Source organism: Peromyscus leucopus, chromosome 2 (genome assembly GCF_004664715.2).
Source record: "Peromyscus leucopus breed LL Stock chromosome 2, UCI_PerLeu_2.1, whole genome shotgun sequence".
NCBI lineage: Eukaryota > Metazoa > Chordata > Mammalia > Rodentia > Cricetidae > Peromyscus > Peromyscus leucopus.
The window spans coordinates 138,386,445-138,410,521 of record NC_051064.1 but is presented as its reverse complement, the minus strand read 5'-3'; the positions used below and the strand labels follow the sequence as shown (position 1 = coordinate 138,410,521).

General features: G+C 54.6%; 1 protein-coding gene across 2 annotated transcripts in view; it reads right to left on the bottom strand.

Annotated features, from left to right (window-relative positions):
* Hspg2 (heparan sulfate proteoglycan 2) overlaps window positions 1-24,077 on the bottom strand; it is a 100,067-nt gene that overhangs the window by 63,256 nt on the left and 12,734 nt on the right. For both annotated transcript variants that reach the window (XM_028875378.2, XM_028875379.2), the window contains exons 2-3: window positions 2,924-3,059; window positions 2,079-2,123 (exon numbers count right to left, since the gene is read on the bottom strand). In XM_028875378.2, the coding sequence (XP_028731211.1) occupies window positions 2,079-2,123; window positions 2,924-3,059 (181 nt within the window). The remainder of the gene's footprint in view (window positions 1-2,078; window positions 2,124-2,923; window positions 3,060-24,077) is intronic.

Sequence of the window (24,077 nt, the reverse complement as noted above, 5' to 3'; positions counted from 1 at the left end):
GCCTTCACTGAGATAGGAGGCTGGAGCAGAGGAGGATTAAGCTGCATTGAGTCCTGGTGTGAGCGGGAGGCACACACTCCTAGCCCCTATTGGGCCACCCCAGCTCCAAACACCCATTCCTGCTCAGCAGACTCCTCATCATGACTGGGCTGTGTCTCCAGTTTGCGGTCCCTTGGGTGGGCGCAAACCAGTCTGCGCTGAGGTTGAGACAAGCTGCTCCCAACTCTAGAGCCTGGCTGCATCCTGGCCAGCACTCCTAGAAGGACAATAGCAGGGTCCTAGCGCCCTGTTCCAATCTGGAGCCCTGCTGGGGAGGCACAGGGATCGCCTGGCCTTGACTCTTCAGAGAGGTGCCTCTGGCTTCCTGTGTGTCCCTTCCCCAAGGTGGGCTAGGCAGAGGAACACAGGGAAGAAAAAACCAAAACCAAAACCAAAAAACAGAAGACTGAATGTCAAGGGTGAGCTGGGAGGGAGGTCTGCAGAACAATGACAGACAGACAGACAGACAGACGGACAGAAAGAGTAGGCACGGCAAAGGAGACAGAGAACCAGAGACCTTGGGGAAGGGACACACGGAGAGCAGAGTGGGGAGGTGGCAGAGAAGCATCTGGGCATTGGCAAAGATGGGGAGGAGAGAGGGAGAGGGAGAAGGAAGACACAGTGATAGAGGCGGAGTTGCGGGGGCAAGGAGGAAGTGGACAGAAGTTTCCACAGAGATGGAGAAACAGAGCAGGACCCAAGATGCGGGGAAAGGCTGACAGGCAGGTTAGCGGCTGGAAGGGAAAGGAGAGGACTGAGGCGGATCCAGGGGTGGCCCATGAAGAGTGTGGTCCGGATGAAGCTGGGAGGAGCTGGAGAGACAGTCCTGCCTGTCTGCAAGGGCCATCTCAGGCTGGGCACTAGTGTTAAGTCAAGGAGGACAACTCAACATGGCCCTACCAGAGTCCTTGCCTGCACTGGAGGGGTGCAGGTCCTGAGCAAGCCCATGTGCTGCACACCTGTCGCTCCCCGGCTGGGACTGAGCCCAGTTGGATGGCCACACCTCAAGGGCAGGCAGCTGGGCACAGCTGGGACTACAGAGTTCAGGCCCTGCCCTCCCCTACAAAGGAGAGATCAATCCCTGGGATTGGAGCCTACCAGTAGCTGTCCTGCTTCCCTCTTTCCCCCACTTCTGGCCTTGCCGGCCCTCACTCCAGCATCTCGGGAGATGCCAAGGAGCATTGAAAGGAGATACAGTGCAGAAGGCATCCCCCAGGCAGGCCATGGGTGCTCTGGAAGGAACTAGATCAGTGGTTCTCAATCTTCCTAATGCTGTGACCCTTTAATACGGTTCCTCATGTTATGATGACCGCCCAACGATGAAATTATTTTGTTGCTTCTCCATAACTGCAATTTTGCCACTGCTATGAATCGTAATGTGAAATGTCTGATATGCAGGGTAGCCGAGATGCAACCCCAAAGGGCTTGTGACCCACAGGTTGAGAACCACTGAACTAGCTAGGCCAAAGCCTCGACAGGAGGCCATTTCCAGGGGACATCAGCCCAGGCTACTCTGGGGTGTGGCTCGTGTCTAGACAACCACCCAACACCACCATGTCTGTCCCCAGCCAGGTGTCAGCCATCCTGTGGCCCTGCAAAGACCTATGTGTAGGAAAACTTCAGGCAGCAGGCACGTCCGGGTGCCATGAGATCACAGGTAGCCAGGCTGCCCAGGGCCAGTCTTGCACACAGGGGCCTAGGTGGGATGCCACCCTCAGACACATGGGCGTAGTGGATGCTCCTGCTACACCAGCTGAGGGAAAATGACCTCAGTCCTGGAAGATACCTAACTACTTTGAACACTGAGAGGCAGGCAGGCTAGCTTTCTGTTCCAATCAGAACTGAGCTTCTTGTGGTGACTGTGGGGAGTTTTGGGCTGGTGACACAGGAAAATGGCCAAACCTGCCCATTCCCAACCTCGCAGGTACTTGCCCATCAGCAGGAAAAGGACCGTCCCCACAGGACCATCTCTCAGGACCCTTAGGCCCTCAGCCAAGAGATGGGGCCTCTCTGCTCTAGGCCTTCCGTCAGCAACTTACCCATCTGGAAGTCCCCGCTGCCCAGGTCTCCGCTGCCCAGGCCATCTGCACAGAAAAGGGAGACGTAGTTCAGCAACCAATACCCACTGAGCACAGTACAAAGGCACTGCTGTAGGCTCCTGACCCAGGGGTGAAGGGTCATTCCAATACAGAATAGCTATCCCGCTCCCACCCCGTGCCTACTTAGCTTGAAGGCCTCCATCATAGGAGGGAGGCCCCAAATTCCAAGGGCCATCCGTCTGATGGGTCAGAGGAGCCAGGTCAGCCTGACCTCCAAGCAGGGACAAGGAGAAGGGGAGCTGGAGGGGTGGGCAGGGGCCCCTACTGTGAACTGTCAGCTGTCAGCCATCTTCCCATTGGCCTCAAAGGCCGCAGGCAGCGGAGAGGAGCGGTGGCCAGCCCAGAGTCACAGAGATTACAAGTAGGGCATACTGGGACCATGAGACCAGGGTACTGGACATACATATCCACATCTTTTTTGTTGGTTGCTTTAAAAAAAAAAAGTATACTTATTTGCTTAGTTGTTTGTTTAGTGTGTGTGTGTGTGTGTGTGTGTGTGTGTGTGTGTGTGTGTGTGTTGGTAGTAGTTGTTTTTGGTTTTTGGTTTGTTTTGTTATGTTAGGCTGGCCTTGAACTCATACATTACAGAAGCTAGCCTTGAACTCTTGATCATCCTGCCTCTATCTCCCAAGTTCAAGAATTCATTAGATGAGTACCACCATACTCAATTTATGGCCCATCTTTTAAGGTCCCACCTCGGGTAACTTTCACAGGACCTTCATAAGCTCTGATAGGAGTCAGAACTGTTCCTGGAAGCCCTCCCTCCAGGGAGACCCCTGGCTTACCTCCTGATGCGTCATCAGCCAGCAGGTCCTCATCGTCAGAGAGGTAGGAACGGGGCCAGCCAGTCCAGCCAGCTGTGACAGTCTCTGTGTCCTCAGGCAGGGAAAGGTCATCATAGGCCCTCAGACTGTGCGTCACCTATAGGAGATGACAGGCTATGAGTCACCTTCCCCAGTTAACTGCCAAACCCCAAGACCCTTCTCCTCAATTCAGAGGGGACCCAACAATCCATGCCAAAGCCCCACAGGGTCGTTAGACTCACTATGGCTAACTCACTATGGCCAGGAGGAGCCTGAACCATTCTTTGGGACTCAGCTTCCCCAAATCCCACCAACTTCTGGAGGCCTCAGAGCCCAATGTGCAGATTCTCAAGAACTCAGCAGGTAAAGTGCACAGTAAAAGGAAGATCACTTTGTAAAAACAGTGGCTTCCTTTTCTTTGGAGAAGTAAGGGTCACCTAGGACATGAGAGTGGGCAAGGGGACAGACATAGGTAGGTATGAGGTGACCTGGGTCAGCAGAGATAAGAGACATAAGCGGGTGGAGGAGTGTGGCCAGTTGACGTGTGGAGAGGACATAGGCAGAAGTGGGGGGATTCATCTATAACAGCTCCTCCTCAGGCCCTTGGCCCCCTTCACCAGGTCTGGAGTCCAAGCCTGGCTGCAGACAGCACATTCCACTGCTCAGAACACTTAAGAGTCCCGCCGCTAGTCTACATGGAGGCTAGACAGACATCAACTCCCCATGACCTCAGGCTAATGCTAAGCTCAGCTGGATTTGAGGCATCTGTCCTGGAGAAGCTGGGGGTACAGGGGGAGGAGGGGAGCGAGGCTGTGTGCAGCACACAGGCCAAGCAAGAGCCCCAGGACCCAGGCTTTTCCAAGACAGGGCAGTGGACAGTGAATGCTAGCATCCATTTGGACAATGTCAAGATGTTTTTAAAGGCGTTGTCCAGGTAACCAAAGGGAAAACCACCCAGGGAGCCCAAAGGCCAAGAGGCCCCAGGCACAGGAACGCAGTATTCAACAGCCCCAGAACAGTCCAGAATCCCTGGGGAAAAGGCCTCAGGCACTACCGGGGCTCAGCGGTGTCGGAGCAGCCTGGACTGGACAGAAGGGACTCAGTTCCCTGTGAAAATCAAACAGCTACACCAGGTAGCGAGGTCCAAGCCGAGGGAAAAACTGCAGTTCTACAGCCCACACCCCCCATGCCTGATGCTCCGGGGCCCTCTGCCGTAATGTCCTTCCTGCCCTGGTTTTTGGACCAACCCTTATTACCTTCTACATCTGTCTCCTAGGCATTGTCCCTCTAAGTGCCCAGTAACAAAAAGGCACGGTGGGCCAGGAGTGGCGGCTCATAGCTGTAATCCATTAGAATGACCCTCAGTTCCTGCGCACAGCCACAGGCAGCAGATAATAAGAAAGACCCGGGGATCATGTGTCCACTTACGGGGACTTGGGTGGGAGAGGGTACCCTGCACACTGACAGGAGGCCAGATCAGCAATTTGCCTGGGCTGTGAACTAGACAGGTGGGTCAGAAGGGACTCATGACATTTTGGGGAGAATGTTCCAGCGTATGCGTCAGGCTCACATACATGATTGACCTGTATGCTTGAAGCAAGTCCATTTTACTCTGAGTCACTTGTGCACCACAAGGAAGACAAGAAAGAAAGTTCTAAAGAGATCTCCAGACTCCCTGCCTTTTACAGCCACCTCTGCCCTGGCCAGGTCCTGGACCCTGGCGGGCTCACACCGGACCACTAGACAGAAGCAACCTCAAGATGGGGCAGTGACTGGCTCAGCTCTGCTTTCTCAGCACACACAAGCAATCCTTGAACACATGAGTAAGAGGCAGCAGCTGTGATCCAACCCACCAACCTATGTGTAGATCTCCTCCTCCAACCCCCCACCTTCACCCCCACCCCCACCCCCGGGCTGAGAATTCCCGGGTTCAGGGACTGAGCACCATTGGGTCACTTTGTGTCTGCCAGGCTGAGGTTCACTGCCTTCACTGGACACCCTGGTAAGGCCTACTGCTCTGTCCTCGCAGCCGAAGAGCGGTGCCGCCAGCTGATCCTTCTCTCCCCACCACAAAGGCCTGGCCCTGCCCGGAATGGCAGCCAAAGGACTTGCGGTCTATGTCCTATGCACACAGGTATGTGGCTTCAGAATCTTCAGAACCAGTAGCTGAACATGGTGGCATATGCTTATAATACCAACACTCAAGGGGCCAAAGCAAGAAGGTCATGAGTTCAAGGACAGCCTGAGCCTTATTGAGAGCGTGTCTCAAAACAACAACGACAACAGACAAAAATCCAAAACCAAAAACCAAAGGCTAGGGTATGTCTCAGTAGTTCATCAATAGAGCTCATATGTGCAAGGCCCTGGATTTGATCCCAAGTACCACCATCACCAAAACACAAAACAAAGCAAAAACACCCTCAGGGGCTTGTGAGAAAAAAAAAAAAAAAAGATTCCTGGCCCCCTTCTCAGAGCCCAAGGTAGCTTCTCATCCCAGGTCTGACAGACTTGTGCACATCCAGGGGACTCTCACAGTCATTAACAGGACCAGAGAGGCTCTGCCTCCTTCCCTGCCTGGGGGTAGGGGTGGCTGGAGGGTTAGTCTTGAACAGGCCTTGATTGATGTAAGGGGACTAAGAGGCTAGGGTTCATGTGGGGGCACTGATTTGGGGCAGGAGGTTTGAGAGAGGATGTACTCGGGTCCTCTCCAGGTGAGAAGAGTCACTATGCTATGCTCATACCCTCCCAGTGCCCATGTGAGCAAGGCTACCGAGGTGAAGCTCGAGGCGCAGATTCCTGGCACCACTCAGACGCTGCTGTCTGGAAGCAAGGTCCAGAGCTTTGTAGGGAGGAAGGGGGTGGGGAAGTAGAGCCTGGAACTGGACAGGAAATAGCAAAGTGAAATTCAACAGGGAAAAACACGCCAGGAACACACATCTGCAGGAAGGCCAAGAGTGCGGGGCACTGAGTCAGAAGCCCCCCAGCCCCAGAAACCCAGGCTGTACATGCCAGCTGCTGTTGCTTGTAGTTCCCTCCCCGGGATCTGAGTATCCAGGGGCAGCCAGGGCCCGCAGGGGCAGCCAGGGCCAGCAGGGGCAGCCAGGGCCCGCAGCGACAGGCCAGGCAGGCAGGGGCAGAGACTTCATTTGCAAAAGGCTGTCCATCCCAAGGCAGATGTGTTTCACATCTGGGAGGGGAGATGGAGCCAGAGGGAAAAGAGGCTCTGGAAAAAAAGCAGTGTGGGGCTGGACGCCCGATGATAGAAGAAACTGGGAGCTGGCCAGCCTAGTCTTTGCTTGGGATAGTCAGAGACAGAGACAGCGCTCCCTCGCTCAGAGTGTTCCCTGCACACCAGGAACGCCCCAATGGGACAGAGAAAGATGGGTTTAGCTGCAGGAGCTGAAGGGTCTGGTGGTCTGGCTCCCAGACCTGGACTTTGACCACTGGGTGCTGGGGACCCCAGGACTCTCCCTCAGAGCTCCTCTAAGCACACGCACTTCACCCAGAGAACTACAGCTCAGAACACTCCTGGGGTAGTGGGGCAATGGTGTGCAGCCCTCACACAGAGACAGTCAAGGCCAGTGGGGAAGGAAGGCCTTGCCTAGGTCAGTGGGGCTGACCTCTGCTCCAAGCTCTGTGCTAACCAGGCAAGGCTGGAGCACTGGGCTTGACCTCATGGAGGCCCGCACAAGGACAAAGCAGACAGCAGTACCAGAATGCCCAGGGCCGCCCAGACTTTATCCCCAACCCGAATGGCCCAGCTCCCTGAGTGGCCCAGGGGGGTGCTGGGCCGGCAGCAGCCTGGCTTGTGCAGTGTGTTCCTTAAGTCCTAAGGAGGGCCATGGGTAGCTCCAAGGTCAGAGGCAGAAATAGAACCCAGGCTTCCTGCCCTGTAGCCAGTCTCCGGCCATGAGGGAGCCCTGCTTCCTCCCAGAGGAACAGGAGCACTCCAGCAGGCTAGAGGGAGATCTGAGCCAGTGAGGAAGGAGCCAAGCTGAGAGGGGGATTTTCCAGACCTGTAGGTTGCTGGGGGTGGGGAGGTGGGGGGGGGTGGCTGACTCATGCAGACCAAGGCCAAAGTCTGTTCTAACATGCTGGGAACAACTACTTGAGGCGAGGATATAGGCAGGGTGGTCCCCAGTGACAACTGTTCTCTGAACCCAGGCAGGTGGCACACAGGCAGGGTACCAGACAGGAACTTCTAGGAGGCACCACTCTCGAACACTGGGCATGTGTCTAGGTTGTCCTGGTGAGGACGGGGACACATGGAGATCCCTCTAGGTCCAAGGCCTACAGAGGGACATGGAAAGAAGGCACAGAAACTAGGTCATCCTTTTCAGCCTCCATACAGAGGGAGTCAAGGCTGGCTAGGATGCTCTCAGAGTGGAGAGACACGTAAGGCATGGAAGCCAGACAAGGAAGCCAGGCAGTGGTGATGCACACCTTTAATCCCAGCACTCAGGGGGCAGAGGCAGGCGGATCTCTGTGAGTTCAAGGCCAGCCTGGTCTACAGAGTGCATTCCAGGACAGCTATACAGAGAAACTCTGTCTCAAAAATAAAGAAGAAGAAGAAGAAGAAGAAGAAGAAGAAGAAGAAGAAGAAGAAGAAGAAGAAGAAGAAGAAGAAGAAGAAGAAGAAGAAGAAGAAGAAGAAGAAGTAGAAGAAGAAGAAGAAGAAAAGAAACTAGACAAAGCCCAGAGCATGGGACACAGGTACATACAGGACAGAGCGTGTGGGCTCCCAGGGTCCCACAGTGTTGAGGGTGCTCCTTTCAAAGCTTGTACCACAAGACTGCTTCTAAGACTGCTCAGATCAAAACTGGTGACAGACAGAAGCAATGAGAGAGGATGATCAAAGCCAGAGGAGCTGGGGAGGTGACCCAGTGGGAAGGATGCTTGTTGATCAAACGTGAGGACCTGAGTTACACACACACAGACATACAGACACAGACACACACAGACACACAGACACACAGACACACACACACACACACACACACACACACACACACACACACACACACGAAAAGGCAGACTTCATAGAGGTTTTCTCAGGCCACCATTTATCCTCACAGCAACTCCACAGGCCTGATGTTACAGGGACACCATTCTGCACCCACAAAAAGGGAGAACCCACGAGTTCCTTCTGCTGCTTCTGGAAACAGGGTTTCACTATGTAGCCCAGGCTGGCCTAAACCCTTCTGCCCCAGCCTCCCAGGGGCGGGGATCATCGGCATGTTCAACCACACCTAATGCTTTTTGGTTTTTATTTTGGGTTTCTTTTGTTGTTTTGTTTTTGAGACAAGGTCTCCCAGGCTGGCCTCAAACTCACTATGGAAACAAGAATGACTTTGAATTCATGATCTTGCTGCCTCCAGATCCACAATGTTGGAATTATGGGAATAAGACACTGTGCCCAGTATGTTTTTGTTTTGATCTTTGAGACTCAGTCTCACTGTGTAGCCCTGGCTAGTCTAGAATGCCCTGTGTAGACCAGGCTGGCCTCAGATTTACGGAGGTTTTCCTGTCTCTGCCTCCTGAGTGCTGGGTTTTAAGGCTTGAGACACTCAAACCAACTGAGCTACATGATTTTGGTAGCAATGGTCACTTGTTTGATTGTGGGGTGTGGTCCCGGGTCCCACGGAAGACGTCACTTCACAGTGGGCAAATGCTTTGTGTCTCCTTTCTTAAACTCAGACATTTCTGGATTCCAAACTACCTCTAACTCCAAGAGTTTCCACTGCCTCTAGGAACTTCTTTCTGTTTCATTCATGAGGAAGCTGAGGCTCAGAGAGTGCCAGCTGTATACCTGTGATCAGGCAGGTGAGGCGTGGACAACAGCTATTCAGGAAGTATTGAAAACAGTACCATAAAGGGAGGTCAGAGTGGAGGTGAGGGTGGGTGTGCCTGAGGGGTGATGCTTACAGAAGGTGGGGTGTGAGCTCAGGCCTGGGGTCACCTCCTGGTTTGGACCGAGAGAGGCTGGCTAAGTAGCAGGGCCTAGGCTGGGGTGAGCCACAGAGCTGGGTTTCTGCTCCAGATACCTGTCAGCTCTGGCGGCCGACAGGGGTTCTCTGGAGACATTCTTCACATGCCTTAGGTGGCCAGCTCCCAGCCTCTGTCTTCATGGCCCAGGTCTGGAACTGAGCCCCTCCGCCCCCACAGCTGGTCAGGAAGTTCTGCGCCCCTCCCCCTCCAAGCAGTCCCCAGGGTGGCTATGGCTGCCCAGGGCAAGGCTCCAGGCATCTGGGGCTGGAGTGAGCTCACCTCATCAGAATCCTGAGACATTGGGGGTGGGTCTGACCACTTGCCTCCTTCTCCCATGGTCCACAGGCCACAGCCCCAAACCTCAGCCCCTCTGCCATGATGCAGGTGCCTAGGAAGACCCCCAACAAGCACAACCTCCTCCACTCCAGTCCAGGCCTTAGGGACAGGGCCAAGATGCCCCCTCCCCCCATTGCCCAGTGTCCTGTTGAGGGCAACAGACGGCAGAGGGGAAGGAATCTGTCAGGGCAGCAGTTTGCTGTGCGAACTGCCAGGGGCGGGTGAGCGTAACACAAAGGCCCAAAGGCCTTTAATCCCCTGGCAGTCTGAGAGGGGCGCCGGGCCGGAAAAGAGGTGGCCATGCCTCCTCTGGCAGGCCCATGTGCCCGTGCCGCTCGGGAGGCCTGCCAGCTTCTCACACTTGGGCCCTCAAGGCGGCAAGCAGGACCTTTGCCAACCACTCAGCTGGGAAGAATTCGCTCCCTGAAAGGAGGACAAGGGTGGACACTCGGAATGCCGTTGTGCACTGGGTGCCGACCTCGGTCTTTATGGGGTGTATAGCACTCAGGTCCATAACAAGTAGTGGAAACCCGGCAGAGAGAGGTAAAGTCACCTGCCAAGGTCACACAGCTAATGAGAACTGGAAATCTAGGGCTCTAGGCGTACCTGCCTGGCCCTACTAGATCAGTCACAGGGCCAGGAGACCCTTGCTTGACCTCTGACACCAGCTCTCCCAGGCCTGGGATCTGGAAAGGCTGCATTCCAGCCAGGGGCACTAGGGAACACTGAGGAGGATCAGGGCTTTGGGCACAAGCCCAGGGAGCAGGAAGTTGGGGCTGGAAGCTTTGAACAGCACCCACCTCCTGCTCCTTTCCCTTTTAGCAGCTTCGGGGTCCCCATCATCCACACAGGGTCCACACCAGCCCACTTCAGTTGCTATCTATACCAGGAAGGTGGTAACTTTTACTGCTATTTTGCTTTGTTCTTTAAAATCATTTTGTTTGGTAATTTTTTTTTTTTTTTTTTTTTGAGACAGTCTCACTATAGACCCCTGGCTAGCCTGAAATTATAGAGCCCAGGCTGGAATAAAACCTGTGGAGATTCTCCTGCCTCAGCCTGCAGAGGACTGGGCTCACAGGTGTACACCACCATGCCTGGCTAGCAAGTGGAATCAAGGGCTCATGAAGAAGCATGGACAGTGAACTCTGCCGCTGGCTAGCCTTATCCAAGGCCCCGAGGGACTCGCTGCCTCAGTATCCCTCTTACATAGCTGGGCTGGCATCAATGCCCAGTTTCTTCTGATCAGACAGGATGAAAGAAAGCATGATAGCTCTGCATATTGGGAGACTCGCAAGTGAAATGGGGAGAGCCAGACCTGGCCGGCACTCAGTCAGACATCTTGATTTCAGGCCACCAGGCCACATTCTAGATGGGTGGCCCTGGTTTCTCCATCTTTGCACGCTCGAAGTGACGAGTGCCACCTGCCAGACCTGCCCTTTGACCTCCGCTTCCTGAGTTCTAGTCTGCTGGGCTCATGTAGAGGGGTAAAGCGAACCAGTGGTAACGGTTTAGACCTATAATCTTAGCACTGGGGAGACAGGTCAGGAGGGCTGTGAGTCAGAGGCCAGCCTGATCTACACAGTGAATTTCAGGTCAGTGGGATGCACAGAAAGACCCTGTCTCAAAACCGTGACAGAGTGTTTGCCCAGCATGCTCAAAGCCCTACACTTAACTGCCAGGACCACATAAACTGGGTGTGATGGTGTATGACTGCAATCCCAACACCTAGGAGGCAGAAGCAGAAGGATCAGGAGTTCAAGGCTATCCTCGGTTATGTAGTGAGTTTGAGGCTAGCCTGGACTACATGAGCTCTCTGAACTCTGTGCGAGTCCAGACCAGCAACCCAGTGAGGAGCATATAGTATGAGAAGGGCTGTGAGGGGGAGCACCGAGGCTGGGGGAGCACCGAGGATGGAGGAGGACAGAGGCTGGAGGAGCACCGAGGCTGGAGGAGCACCGAGGCTGGGGGAGCACCGAGGATGGAGGAGCACCGAGGCTGGGGGAGCACCGAGGATGGAGGAGCACCGAGGCTGGGGGAGCACCGAGGCTGGAGGAGCACAGAGGCTGGGGGAGCACCGAGGCTGGAGGAGCACCGAGGCTGGGGGAGCACCGAGGCTGGGGGAGCACCGAGGCTGGAGGAGCACAGAGGCTGGGGGAGCACAGAGGCTGGGGGAGGACAGAGGCTGGGGGAGCACAGAGGCTGGGGGAGCACAGAGGCTGGGGGAGGACAGAGGCTGGGGGAGCACAGAGGCTGGGGGAGGACAGAGGCTGGGGGAGGACAGAGGCTGGAGGAGGACAGAGGCTGGAGGAGGACAGAGGCTGGGGGAGCACAGAGGCTGGGGGAGGACAGAGGCTGGAGGAGCACCGAGAGGGAACTGGTCTTGATAAGTTGTGCCTGAGTGGAAGTGGAGCAGGGGACAGGTGATGCTCCGTGTAGGAGGGCATGTGGAGGGCGGGACGGAGTGGTGCAGAAGGGCATGTGTGGTAGAGAGCATCAGGGAAATAATGCCTGCGCTTTCCCACTTCCAAGTGCTTGGCCCTCAGCTGCGCTGTGAGCCCTGAAGGCTCCCACCCCCCACAGACCCTACACTCCCTTCAGGCTCCCAAACGCATCCTAAGAATGGCTCCCTTCTGGAGGCTGAGGAAGCTGGCGTCCAGCTCCAGGGAGCACACAGGAATCCCTCTGGGAAGTGTTCCTACCTAACTAACCCTTAGGCCAGGTATGGCCAAGGCTGGTGGTGGGTGCAGCTCGCAGGAGGGCTGCCCAGCAAAGGTCCCTAGGGGCTGAACACTGTCTTCCAAGCACAGCCGGCGCTAACCGCTTACTGCGTTCACGTGCCGCCTCCTGTTCCCTCCTGGCCTGCCTTCCGGCTCAGGTTCTCCGGCTCCTGGCAGCCCTGCTGCTGTGGAGCATTGGTCTGTCTGGAGGATTTTTAGGCCAGCCCCATCTGGCTGAGCCTGGCCACACCTGCAGATCTCTCTAATGAGGCTGGGGGCTGCCCCCCGAACTTCCATTGAAGGAAGACACCAATAATGACAAAGCCCACACCCTGAACCTCCTATTTCAGGCCTTTCTGCTGCCTTCAAACCACCAGAGGGTGAGAAGAAAAGTCTATGGCAACTGGTGTACAGACAGACAGACAGACAGACAGACACACACACACACACACACACACACACCTGCCAACCTCCTCTGTTCCAGTCTCTCTCTTCCAGCCACATTGCCTTCTCAATAGTATCCAAGGCCCGCCCCTTCCTACCCCCCCACCCCCACCCCCGGTCTTGGCACTTGTGTTCTCTGCTTTGGTCTCGGTTCCCACACATTCCGTCAGTCATCCCTGTCTTCCCCCAGTTTCTGCTCAAATGTCACCTTTTAGAGACCTATCCAGGCGACACTCCAGGCCTAGAACCCATGCTGGTTCCTTCTCATCCCCTCAGCCTCCTCCTGGCTCTCGCTGGCCACTTCATTCTGTTGGCACATTTACCTGTCAACCTTTCCCCTCCGAATAGAAGATTCCACCAAATCAGGACCTCTGCCCATGCGCCCTGCAGCGGTTCCTCCAGCCCATGTGCCCCACAGCGGTTCCTCCAGCACTCTGCCCATGGCAGGTGCTCATCTTATTCGCTAAATTCAAGAACAGATGGAAGCCGGGCAGTGGTGGCGCACACCTTTAATCCCAGCCCTCGGGAGGCAGAGACAGGCGGATCTCTGTGAGTTTGAGGCCAGCCTGGTCTACAGAGTGAGTTCCAGGCCAGCCAAAGCTGCACAGAGAGACCCTGTCCTGAAAACAAACAAAGAACAGATGGGGGTTGGGGTACACTACAGAGACGGCTCAGCGGTTAAGAATGCATTTTGTTCTTACAGAGGACCCGGGTTTAAGTCCTAGCCCCCACACTGGACTATAACTCCAGTTTAGGGGATGGGATTAGAGCCCTCGGCACAAGCCACACCCTAGTGTACATATTAATAGAAATTTCTCCCCCCCCCTCCCCCCCCCCCCCCCCCCCCCCGGAGACAGGGTTTCTCTAACAGCCCTGGCTGTCCTGGAACTTGCTTTGTAGACCAGGCTGGCCTCGTATTTTTTATGTAGATGTATGCCATGTGTATACAGGAGCCCAGGGAATCCAGCAGAAGGAGCTGGAGTTAGAGGCGGTTGTGAGCTGCCTGACGTGGGTGCTGGAAACTGAACTGGGGTCCTCTGGAAGAGCAGGAAGTGCTCTTAACCACTGAGTCATCCCTCCAGCACTAGTAATAAATCTTAAAACTAAACAAACAAACCTCCACTGGGATTTACCAGTGAAGGATCTGAGGTTCAGACAGCCAGCTTGTCCATAGTTACAGAGTTGTAAGACCTGAGACTTAAACCCAGGACCCCTGGACACAAGCCTAGAAGGAATGCTACATCTAGTTCCACCTCCTGGCATCTCTTTGCTCCCTAATGCCTGGGCTTTCCTGCTAGACGCCCACCTCTGAGGGGCTGATTATCACAGTCTCCGAAGACAGGCAGAGGCCTCAGAGAGGGGTAGAGCCAGAGGCCCACTCGCTCTAGGGCCTTCAAGACAGCCAGGCTGCCAGGCAACCAACCAGGCTTCGGTGAGGTTTTCAGTATGGTTGCTGTGGACATCTACCACAGGAAAAAACAGGCTGAATGGCAGCTGGATCCTGGGTCAAGGAGGCCAGCATCCCTGCCCTAGGATTTCCTCATCTGCTTCCGGGACAGGGAGGAAGCAGCCCGGGGCCAGGCCCATGGCTGCTGCAATGGGAATGAGCAGGACCCCACCCCCACCCCGTTTCCTCACAACAAATGTCCATTCCAGGGCACAGTAGCCCTGGGACAGGAGTAGGTATAAGGACTATGCAGACAGGTGTACCTGGGAAAGCCACCCCCGCCACCCCCGCCTCCCTGCCCCCAGCCTGTCTCTCCACCTCATGAGGGAAGAAATCACCTAATTGCCAAATGTGTGTAACTTGGAACCTTTTCTCCCTGCAAAACTCCTATTGCCCTTGCAGAGGAGGTCCTGGGCTTGGTTCCCAGCACCCATACTGGGCCACTCACAGCTGCCTGTAACTCCAGTTCCAGAGGATCCCAGCTTCCGTGAACTCTGAGTTTCCCTCTGGCTTTGCAGCTTTAGCACACTGAAACCCCAAAACCTTAGGGCTCAAAATCCCAGCTGTGACTCCCCTCAGCAGAAGGAGGGCCAGCTCCTGGGGGGGGGGGTGATAACAAAGTCGGAACAAGCCAAGTCATAGGAGCTGGGCTGGGGGTCCCCCTACCCTTCCTGCTTCAGGGAGCTTGCAAGATGAATGCAGAACAGCAAGAGAAAATAAATGAAATATACATCAGAACCTGGGGTGGCCAGACAGAGAAGCCTGCAGAGACACGCTGGTCAGAGTCACTGCCATTGTCTCAAACTTTCCAGGGGTCCGTGGGAAGCAAGAAATCCAACCTGTCCGGGATTCCATGTCCTGTTTCTTAAAAGAAACACAAATATTCCTGATCCAGTGAGTAAGGGTCACCCCCAAGGGATGAGGCTGCTCTGGCGACCTCTGCCTTATTTGTGGAGCTGACATTCCCTCACAGTCCTCTGACGGAGACCCTATGAGGCTGAGGACAGAGACAGAGGCTCCGGGGATCAGGGTGGCAAGGACGGAGTTGAGGGAGCACCCTCCCCCCACCCCTCATCCCAGCATCATTGGTCCGGGCAAAATCACCCATCACTCCCCAAAGCTAAATGCAACCAGTGCTCAAAATAGCCAGAGCTGGTAAAGGAGCCAGGGGGCCCTGGGCGGGGACTGGGCTAGGCCTGCCTCAAGGAGGGCCCTGTAAGCCAAGGCACATATCCCTCACACACAAAGGGGCACGTTACCCCAGGCACGCAAGCCTCCCTGGGAGTTCCCCACCCACTGGCTCCCTCTTTGGCAGTAAGTTGCTCATGCTTCTGCCCTGCCCTTCCCAGGCCTTCCTGCAGGAGGCAAATGGAAAAGTAGTAACAGAAACACCATATAGGGAAGCATCCTGGATCTCCTGTCCCCACCTCCTGGCCCAGCCTCCCTCAGGACCTGCTAGGCTCTGTGAGCTCTCTCTCTCTCTCTCTCTCTCTCAACCTTGGGCCAAGACAATGGGGGCTATTCTGGGCAACATGGGAGTATTTAAAGACCTGGCTGGGCCTCCTCCCCCGGGGAATAAGAAGTCTTGCCCTCCACAAGACCTTCCTGAACTTGTCGCTGCCCAGACCTCAATGGCTGCATCCCCTAACACTTCCAATAATCTCTTCAGGCTGGGGCCCTGGGGAATTGAGCATTCAGCGGTCTCTCATGCTCAGCAGCAGGAACAAGTCACAGACCCTCCGAAAAGCAGGGTTCTAGGCCCTGAGAAGCCATCTACCCATGCTCTCTGGGTCCCAGAGCTCTCATCTGCAGCCCCGATGTATTTGGATCACAATATCCACATTTGCAGAGCTAGCCAGAGGCTTCTGCAGTTAAAATGAAGGCTGGTCTCTCCAGCCACTACAAGAGGAGTGGGGTAGATGTGGGCAGTGGGTTGGGGAAGTTTGGTCAGTTTTTCACCGCTCTTTTTTCAGCACCTGGTCCACAGTTGGTGCCAAATATTTACTCAGTGGTACAAATGTTTGCAGGATGTGTCTGGAACCCCTGTAGAGTGTACAAATGGTAGCATTCTACGATGACAACGCTGCCTGCTTCTGTGAGCTCTGTGGGTGAGCCTGGGCTAAGTACTGCTGTATACTCATTATCTCATCTAATTGGCTCAATTCCAAGAGGCTGATACTACTTTTACCTGACCGTATCAGCAAGAACATGGAAGTCCCATCCCAAATGGTAGATCAGCTTGCCTGAGTGGCCAAGCTGGTAATGGGGCCGTGAAATTTCTCTCTCCTTGCATGAATGTGCCTTAAAGACAGGAGCAGGGGACCCTGGACTGGGGGCCAGAAGCCAGAAGTTGACTACGATGTAGCTCTGTGACTTGCTGAAAATCACTTGGCCTCTCTGAATCTGTTTCCTCTTGTATTAAAAACAGGACGTTTATCTCAGTGTCTTAAGATCTTTAGCAGGATCAAAGGGACTGAAGGATGTGACCATGCCCCCTTCCCATGTGCCCCATCCTCTTCCAGAGGCGGGGCTAAGAAGGATGGTGGGAAGCAGCTGCTGATGCTAGAGCTGGGCTCGGCCCCAGCTGAAGGAGAAGAGCAGCCTGGGAAGTCACCTCTGGCCCTCCTCTGTCACCCTTCCCAGCTGACAGCTGCTGAGGCTTTGGGGCCGAGGGCCCCAGAGCAGGCAGAGAGGGAGGGGGCAGTGGTAGCTGGCTGGGGTTATCTCAGTCCTCAGGCAGCCACTGCCTAAGTCCCAGGGGCCTAACTGGGCCCACTAGCCAGGATGCCAGGCTGGCTGCCCCATCCATCCCCAGCCCTTCACCTAGTTCTGGGGGAGTCTGGCTGAGGGTGGAGGGCTGGAGCAAAGGTCTGTGGGTGGACATGGGCTGGGAGCCCTATTGACTTTTCTGCCCACAGTCCCCTTTGCCCCTTTTGGGGGATCCTTCTTAGCAACTGTGAACTTGGCCTACCTCAGGCCTCACTCAGCTCTCCACTCCCGGCCAGCTCTAGCCCACACGCCTCTCTCTCTCTCTCTCCTCTGAACTCTTACACACCCATAATTAACACTGACCATATTTTCCAAGGCAAAAACTCAAGAAATTGTAGAACAAAGGCTTTCTGGGCTGCTTCCGGGTGCCGGAGGCAGCTTGGGAAATGTAGTTTGGACACAGAGGTGTTCAAATTCCTGCAGCATGTTAATACTTCTAGGGGAAGACTAAGATATTACATGTGCTCTATTAACAAATCAGAAGCCATCCTAGGAAGTGTGTAACAGCCACGTGCCACGTGCCACTTCCCACTGCTGGGCACGGGACACTAGCCCTGCAGCAATCTAGCTGTATGGTCCTGGGCAACTCACTTGACCTCTCCAAGCCTCTGTTTCTCAACTTGAAAATGGGAATAAAAATGACCGTCTCATTCAAAAGAACAACCGAAGGGCTTTGCAGCCGGCGCTTGCAAGATGTGTTGTTACTTCTTCCCCTCTTCCTCCCGACCCCTGCCCACTTCCTCAACCCCACCACCAAGAGTGTGCTCCCCACAACTAACAGGAAAAACAATTCCTGTCACGAAGACTCAAGAGAAAGACATGACTACAGAAAGTTCCGAAGTATCCCCAGAACCTGGGCTACCAGGGCTGGAAAGGATCACAGGAGCAGATGCCCTTCACTTCTCAGAAGGGGCAAGAGAGGCACAGAGAGGGTAGTAAGCATGGTTAGTGTGACCAGCAAAGGTTGGAGGGAGGGCCTGTTCGAATGTCATCTCAACACCGCTGGCTGCTAGGAACACAACACTCGAGCCTAATTTTCTTATTTCAAAAGCCCCATGGCAACAGTCCAGGGCAAAGTTGGTTGCGAGGAAAAGACCCAGCTCTGGAGAGGAAGAACCTGCCAGGGACGTGATGAGGGAGGAAGACCCAGGGTCCAGGCTTCCTGACTGCTAACACAGGACCTTTCACCTTCCCTAGCCACTTCTTCCCTCCTTGGGGACGGGGACTCCCCAAGGCCAGGATGAGGGTTTCAGGAGTATGGCAGCAGCTAGGGCTGGGGCTGGGGCGGGGGTGGGGGTGAGATGGGACCTGAGACCCACCAGGTCTCCGTTTCTGGGACTACAGATGATCCCTCCGGCACGCCATCCAGCCCCAGACAGGCCAGCCCAGAAGTAACGGGAGGAATGGCTAGCGAGCAAGGGGTGCCCGTCCTTGGCAGGGAACACTACATTGCTGGGGACTCCGGTTACCGGAAATGGTAAATCTCCCTGCTGCCTGTCACCTCCGACTAGGAATGTCTGCTGCCAGGGGAGGGGGAAGAGCGCTCTGTCCACCTGCCCCTAAATGCGCCAGGGACACAGGGGACCTGGGCCCAATTCTTTGCTCCCTATCCTAGCCTTGGAGCCGCAGGGCAACTATTGTTCTGAGTCAGGAAGCCCTGCTGTATCCAGGGGGCAGAAAGGGGGACCCCAGGAGCCAGACATCACCCCTAAACCTAGTCTGTTAGATCCAGTTATAAGCAGCTTCCTTCTGAGGCCCCAGTTGGGGTGAAGTCCTTGATTTGTTAGCCCAGCACACAGGACAGCACAGTATGAGTTCTGGAGTTGAACCAAGCCGCCTGGCTCTGTCACTTAGCAGGTGGACGACAGCAAGGAAGTCACCGCAGCCCTTTTCACTCGACATCGGATACAGGGGTTCCAAAAGGCCCTGGTGGGGTCTCTGTTTAATCTTAGAGATGAGCTCGAGGCACAAAGGGCTGGGTACTCGGGTCTGTGGGCCAGCATGCAGAGCAGACAGAAAGGGTAACTTCGGCAGAGGAGCAGCTAAGAACAGCGCGTGGCCCAGCCCTCAGGGAGCTGATACCAGCTGTGGCGAGAAACCATAAACGAATACCTAAAATATGTCAGTGAAGCAGCAAGAGAAGAGAGCCGACAGGGAGAGCGGGCAGGGTGGCTGGATATAGGCTGTTCATCACACCTGTGAGGGAGGGCAATGAAGGAATGAAGGAATGGATGCCTGCTGTGAGGAAGCGCATGGGCGAGCAGCAGCCACAGCAGCCCTAAGGCAGAAGGGTCCCAAGACTGCTCTGGAAACTCTTAGGGGGGGCGGGTCTTCTAAATGTACAACTGCCCTGCAAGGGGGGGTTCTCACCACCCCCTCATTCCCCTGAGAACATGGAGGGGCCAGGATTCCACCTCCTCCCCGAGATGTGCTCCAGTGCCTCTGGCGGGGAGGGACAGAATGGGTGAAAAGTGCAGAAGGCAATGGAATCAGATCTCTGATTTCCGCCCAGGCCAGCCTGGGGCTCTGATAAGTTGTCTCTTCTTGTCAAGTTCCACGCCCTCTCTTTTCATGGACCAGCATGTCTGGTCCTTTTATCTCCTATGGGATTAAGGGGCAGCCAGAGAGAGGAAAAAGAGATGAGGAGCTGGACTTCAACTTTCCCTTCCCTAACAGGTAAGTGGGGAGTAGAGACTGTGCCCACCCGAACTCCCCAGGGTGGTGGTCTCTAGCCTAAAGATCCACAACCCAGCCTATGCCTGCCTGGGCCTTGTCCCCACTCAGCACCCAAGACCTCACCACAAGTGGCGCACAAGCCCCTCAACTCCGGGACTGAGCCCAGGCCTCGCTCTCCATACTCCGGGGCAGCCTTCGTTACCAGGGTGCCAGAGCAGCCCGGCCCCTGTGGGCACCAGGCCAGCACCAGGCCTGGCCAAGTGCAAACAGCATGCTTGGCGCCCAGGTCCAGCAGCACTGGAGCAGGCAGGATGCCCACTGCCCCCGTCACAACAAAACCATCCACCCTGTTGAGGGGCCCAGGCAGCCGGCACCCCGGCTGCGAGTTCAGGACACAGCCTCTCCCCGTCCCCCTCTGGGAACCAGAGGCTGTGATGGAGGGTCCAGATGCCAACAGCTGGACAAGAAGAGCAGCAGAGGCCAAGGAAGTGGAGTGGGGTGTCAAGGGATGGTGACAGATGGTCACAGATTTTTTATCATGATGATGAAACACTCAAGGGAGGAAGAAAGGCCTTAACCCCAGCCGCGGTGAAGACATTGCATTTGGCCCAGCACAGCAAGAAGTCCAGTCCAGTGTGGCTCCACTGAGGCCTGAGTGACGCCAAATGAGTCAGAGAGGCAGTGATGGTGACCCCGGCAGCTCCTGCTGAAGGCACACAGCACTTCCCAGAACACACTTGATAGCTTTTTGCTAAGAGGACAGGGTCCTGCTCCTGCACCACCCACTTCAGGGGCCACATTTGACTCCTGAGGACTTGCCACTAAGCAAGTGAACAGAGACACTGTGTACTTTAAAATCTTCAACATTCTTTCCTAACTTTCATTTTTAAACAGCCATGCAGGGCTCCGGGCTACCACGGCAGACTGGTGTCTAAGGGTGCCATGACAGCCCCCGTCCACAGAGGAGAACATCGAGGCTTGCCCGAGGTCAACGCTGTGCAGCTGGCAAGCCCCAGAGGAGATGGGAGTGCGTGCCTGGCCGCAACCCAGCGCTCCCCACCCAGGGTTATCGTTGGCGGCACTGGGCAAGGCTAACGGAAATCATACATGGTGCGGGAGATAAGGCCACCTCGTTAATCAAGACATCAAGTCCCTTTGCTTTCTGCCCCGAATCGGCCAGCCTCAAGAGTTATCACACAGAGACCAGAAGTTCTGGCGGCCATTTACAAAAGGGCTTTGATTTTCTGACATGAAGAAAGGCAGAAAGATGACAAACTGTCCCAGTGGCTGAGGGTCCAAGTCCCCATGGACATGGGGACTTTGTTCTTGCAAGAACAGGGAGCTGTGTGTCCCTTCTGCATCACCCTAGGTCCCATGTGGGCCGCAGAACTGGATGGTACCCACTCTGAGGAACACAGGGCCCCTGGGCCTTTACAGATGTGGTTCCTTCCTTATGGGTGCTGTGACCCCCACTCTAATATGGCCATCAAGGCCCAAGGCCAGCTCCGCTGCAGTCTCTACTTTGAGGTCTCTGACAAAGCCGCCTAGTTCTCTCACACATCTGCAGGCTTAATTTCTACCTTACAGTGCTTGAGACTGGGCTCTAATTACAGTCATTTGAGTTGCTGTTTGGAGCCAAAGTCCCTGGGGATAGATATCAGTTTTGTTGTTGTTACATATATGTGTGTATGATGTGTATGTGTGTGTGTGTGTGTGTGTGTGTGTATGATGACTATATATACATATATATTTACTTACATAAATAACTTTATATATATGTCAATATATAAAAATAATTTTTTATATATAACTTATTTGTTTGTTTGTTTGTTTATTTTTGAGACAGGGTTTCTGTGTATAATTCTTGAAATTCTGGCTGTCTTGAAATTCTCTTTGTAGAGCAGGCTGGCTTCGAACTCACAGAGATTTACCTACCTCTGCCTCCCAAGTGCTGTGGTTAAAGGCATGTGCCACCACCACCCGGCTTTATATAATGTATTCTTATTGCATTTATTTACTGTGTGCATGTATGTGTTCATCTCTGTGTGAGTGCATACTATGGCAGGCTTGTGGAAGTCAGAGGACAACTTTCAGAAGTTGGTTCTGTCTTTCCACTGTGTGGGTTAAGGGGATCAAACTCAGGTCAACTCATCAGGCTGGGCAGCAAGCATCCTTACCACCCAGCCACCTTGCCAACATATATATTTAAAATAGATACATAGGTAGCTTAGGTTTTTCCTTTTGTTCTTTTTCCTCCTTTATCACCTCCTAAATAAGACTGTCTTATTATGTACCGCAGGATGGCCTCAAACTCATGGTGGTCCTAGCACTATAGGTATGCACCACTATGTCCGACTTTATGCAATGCTGGGGATTGGAACCAGGGCCTCACGCATGCTAGGTGGGTCCTCTACCATCTGAGCTACATCCCTAGCCCCCAAGACACAAAAACTAAATCAGAAAAAGAGAGTGCCGATTAGCTACATGAATAATGGTCAGCTTGGCTCCATTTTCTGTACAAAGAGGTGACAGACAGATTTGGGAGAAACAGGATCGCACCCCCACTGTGGCTCAAATACTTTTTGTTAGGTACACTCAGTCAGGGACACCGCAGTGATGGGAGGGGACACAGGACCAAGGCTAACCAAGCCCCCCCCCCTTCCTCCTACTGTACCCCCTTCTTTTCCTTCGTCCCCGCCACAGGCCACACCAGCATGACGCTTCTGGAACAGGAGTACACGCTGGAAGTGACTCAGGGGGACACCAGCACCTGGGGGTGAAAGAGAGTGTCCTGTGGCCTCGATAGCTGTTCCTGCCAGGGCTGGGACTCCCCATCCCTCTGCACCCCAGACCCCAGCAGAGTGATTGATTGGTCGTCCCTCCCATGCCCGTTTCCACAGCATCTGGTCATTCCTACACCACAGGATGTTTTCCAAGATGAAACAGGATGGCCAGCAAAGCAGGGCTTCCCAGGACACCTTGGGAATTTGGGGGCTGTTCACCTCAGATTTAGTAGGTCTGGGCTGGGGCTGAGTCCACATTCCTACAGATCTCCCAGGTGAGGTCCACCCTGCAGCTACAATCCTAAGACCACAAAGGGCTCAGACTACACTGTGCTCGCCACAAAGAACTTCTTTCACTGGGCCACAAGGGCCGGTGGCCTGCCTGGGAGCCTAAGGCTAGAGCGAGGCAGAAGCAGGATTCAAGGCCAAGACTGCCCATCCATCCTTCCCACGCATCACACCACCCAAAACCCCACCCACGTCAGGCAGCAGCCACAAGCATGGAGCTGTGGAGCCCGGCCCTCAACCCTGCTCCTCACCAGGCCAGCCAAAAGAGGCCCACGGCGTTACCCCCACCCCTCAGCTGCGGTTTCCATCAGGTTCCCCTCCATCGCCTTATAAAGAGGTCCAAACTGCAGAGTCATTTTCTGCAGAGTGACCCGCCTCACGCAATCCCTGCAGCCCCAGTGACCAGGCTCCTCACACATTCCTCCTGGAGCAACACTGCCTAATTTAACCAGTGCCCCTGCTCCCCGGGGCTCTCAAAATAGCAGTTGCCAGGATGGGGAAATGCCCTAATAGCCCTAGAATAAATAGCCTTCCCTCTTCCAGCCCCAGGGACCTAGTCCAGCAAGCAGGCTGGAGGACTGAGGTGGGCTCCAGACCCACCCCTACCTGGCCCCCATCCCTCCACCCTCCTCTTTCTTTCTTCCTCTTTCTTTTCTTTCCTTTCTTTCTTTCTTGCTTTCTTTCTTTCTTTCTTTTTTTTTTTTTTTTTTTGGAAACTAAATCTCATCTTGCCCAGGCTAGCCTCAAACTTTTTATATAGCTGAGGATGATATTCAATTCATAATCCTCTTGCCTCTACCTCCCTTCAGCACCTGCCAGGGTAAGAAGAGAGAGGTGGGCACTAGGGAGAGAGGGGGGGCATTGGAAGTTGTCAGAGTGCCAGGATTGCAGGCATACACCACCATGCCTGGCTTATGAAGTGCTGCTGGGAATTGAACCCAGGGCTTTGCGCATACTTGGCAAGCATTCTACCAACCAAGCCACATTCCCAGCCCCTAGCCGTCCCTTTTCATTCATGCAAGCTCCTTGGATATCCCCATTCTCCCTCCTACTCCTGAGCCCTCTCAGGCTCGCCTGCATGGGTGGCTGCTGCCCTGATTACCCACTAGGGTTCAACTTGCGCTCTCTCCTAAGTGCAAGCACTTGCAGAGTAGAGGTGAGTCCTCCCTTCTTGGAGATAAAGAAGAATGTGCTCCAAACGAGGAGGGGACTTACCCATGGTCACACAGCCCAGAACAGGCAGGAGGGAGCAGCGAGCCAAACCTCTTTGTCCCAAACTTCCCTCCGGGAACTGCCTGTAGGAAATGGGCCTTGAGAAGAGCATGGAGGAGTATGAGAAGGAGCCAGTTTGCCTGGGGATGATATTCTTGGTAATGCTCACATAGACACTAACCACAGTTCACCCTGATATTATGGCCCTAAGCTCCCAGGAACATAGGCTGTGACTCAGAGTCCCCTTCTCCACCCCAGGGTCCCAGATCAGGACTGCCACATTAAAGCAGGGAACACCCAGGCCGCTGACAGAGTGGTTAGGGATCTGGGAGGGCGGGCACTCCACTGCAGCCTAGAGTGATCATTAACCAGGCAGAACAGGGTAGAAAAGTGAGGCGGACCTCTCAGCAAGCACATGGGGCCAGTTCCTCCCTGTCTGGGTCTGGGATATCCTGCAGCCACACATCTAGGTCAGT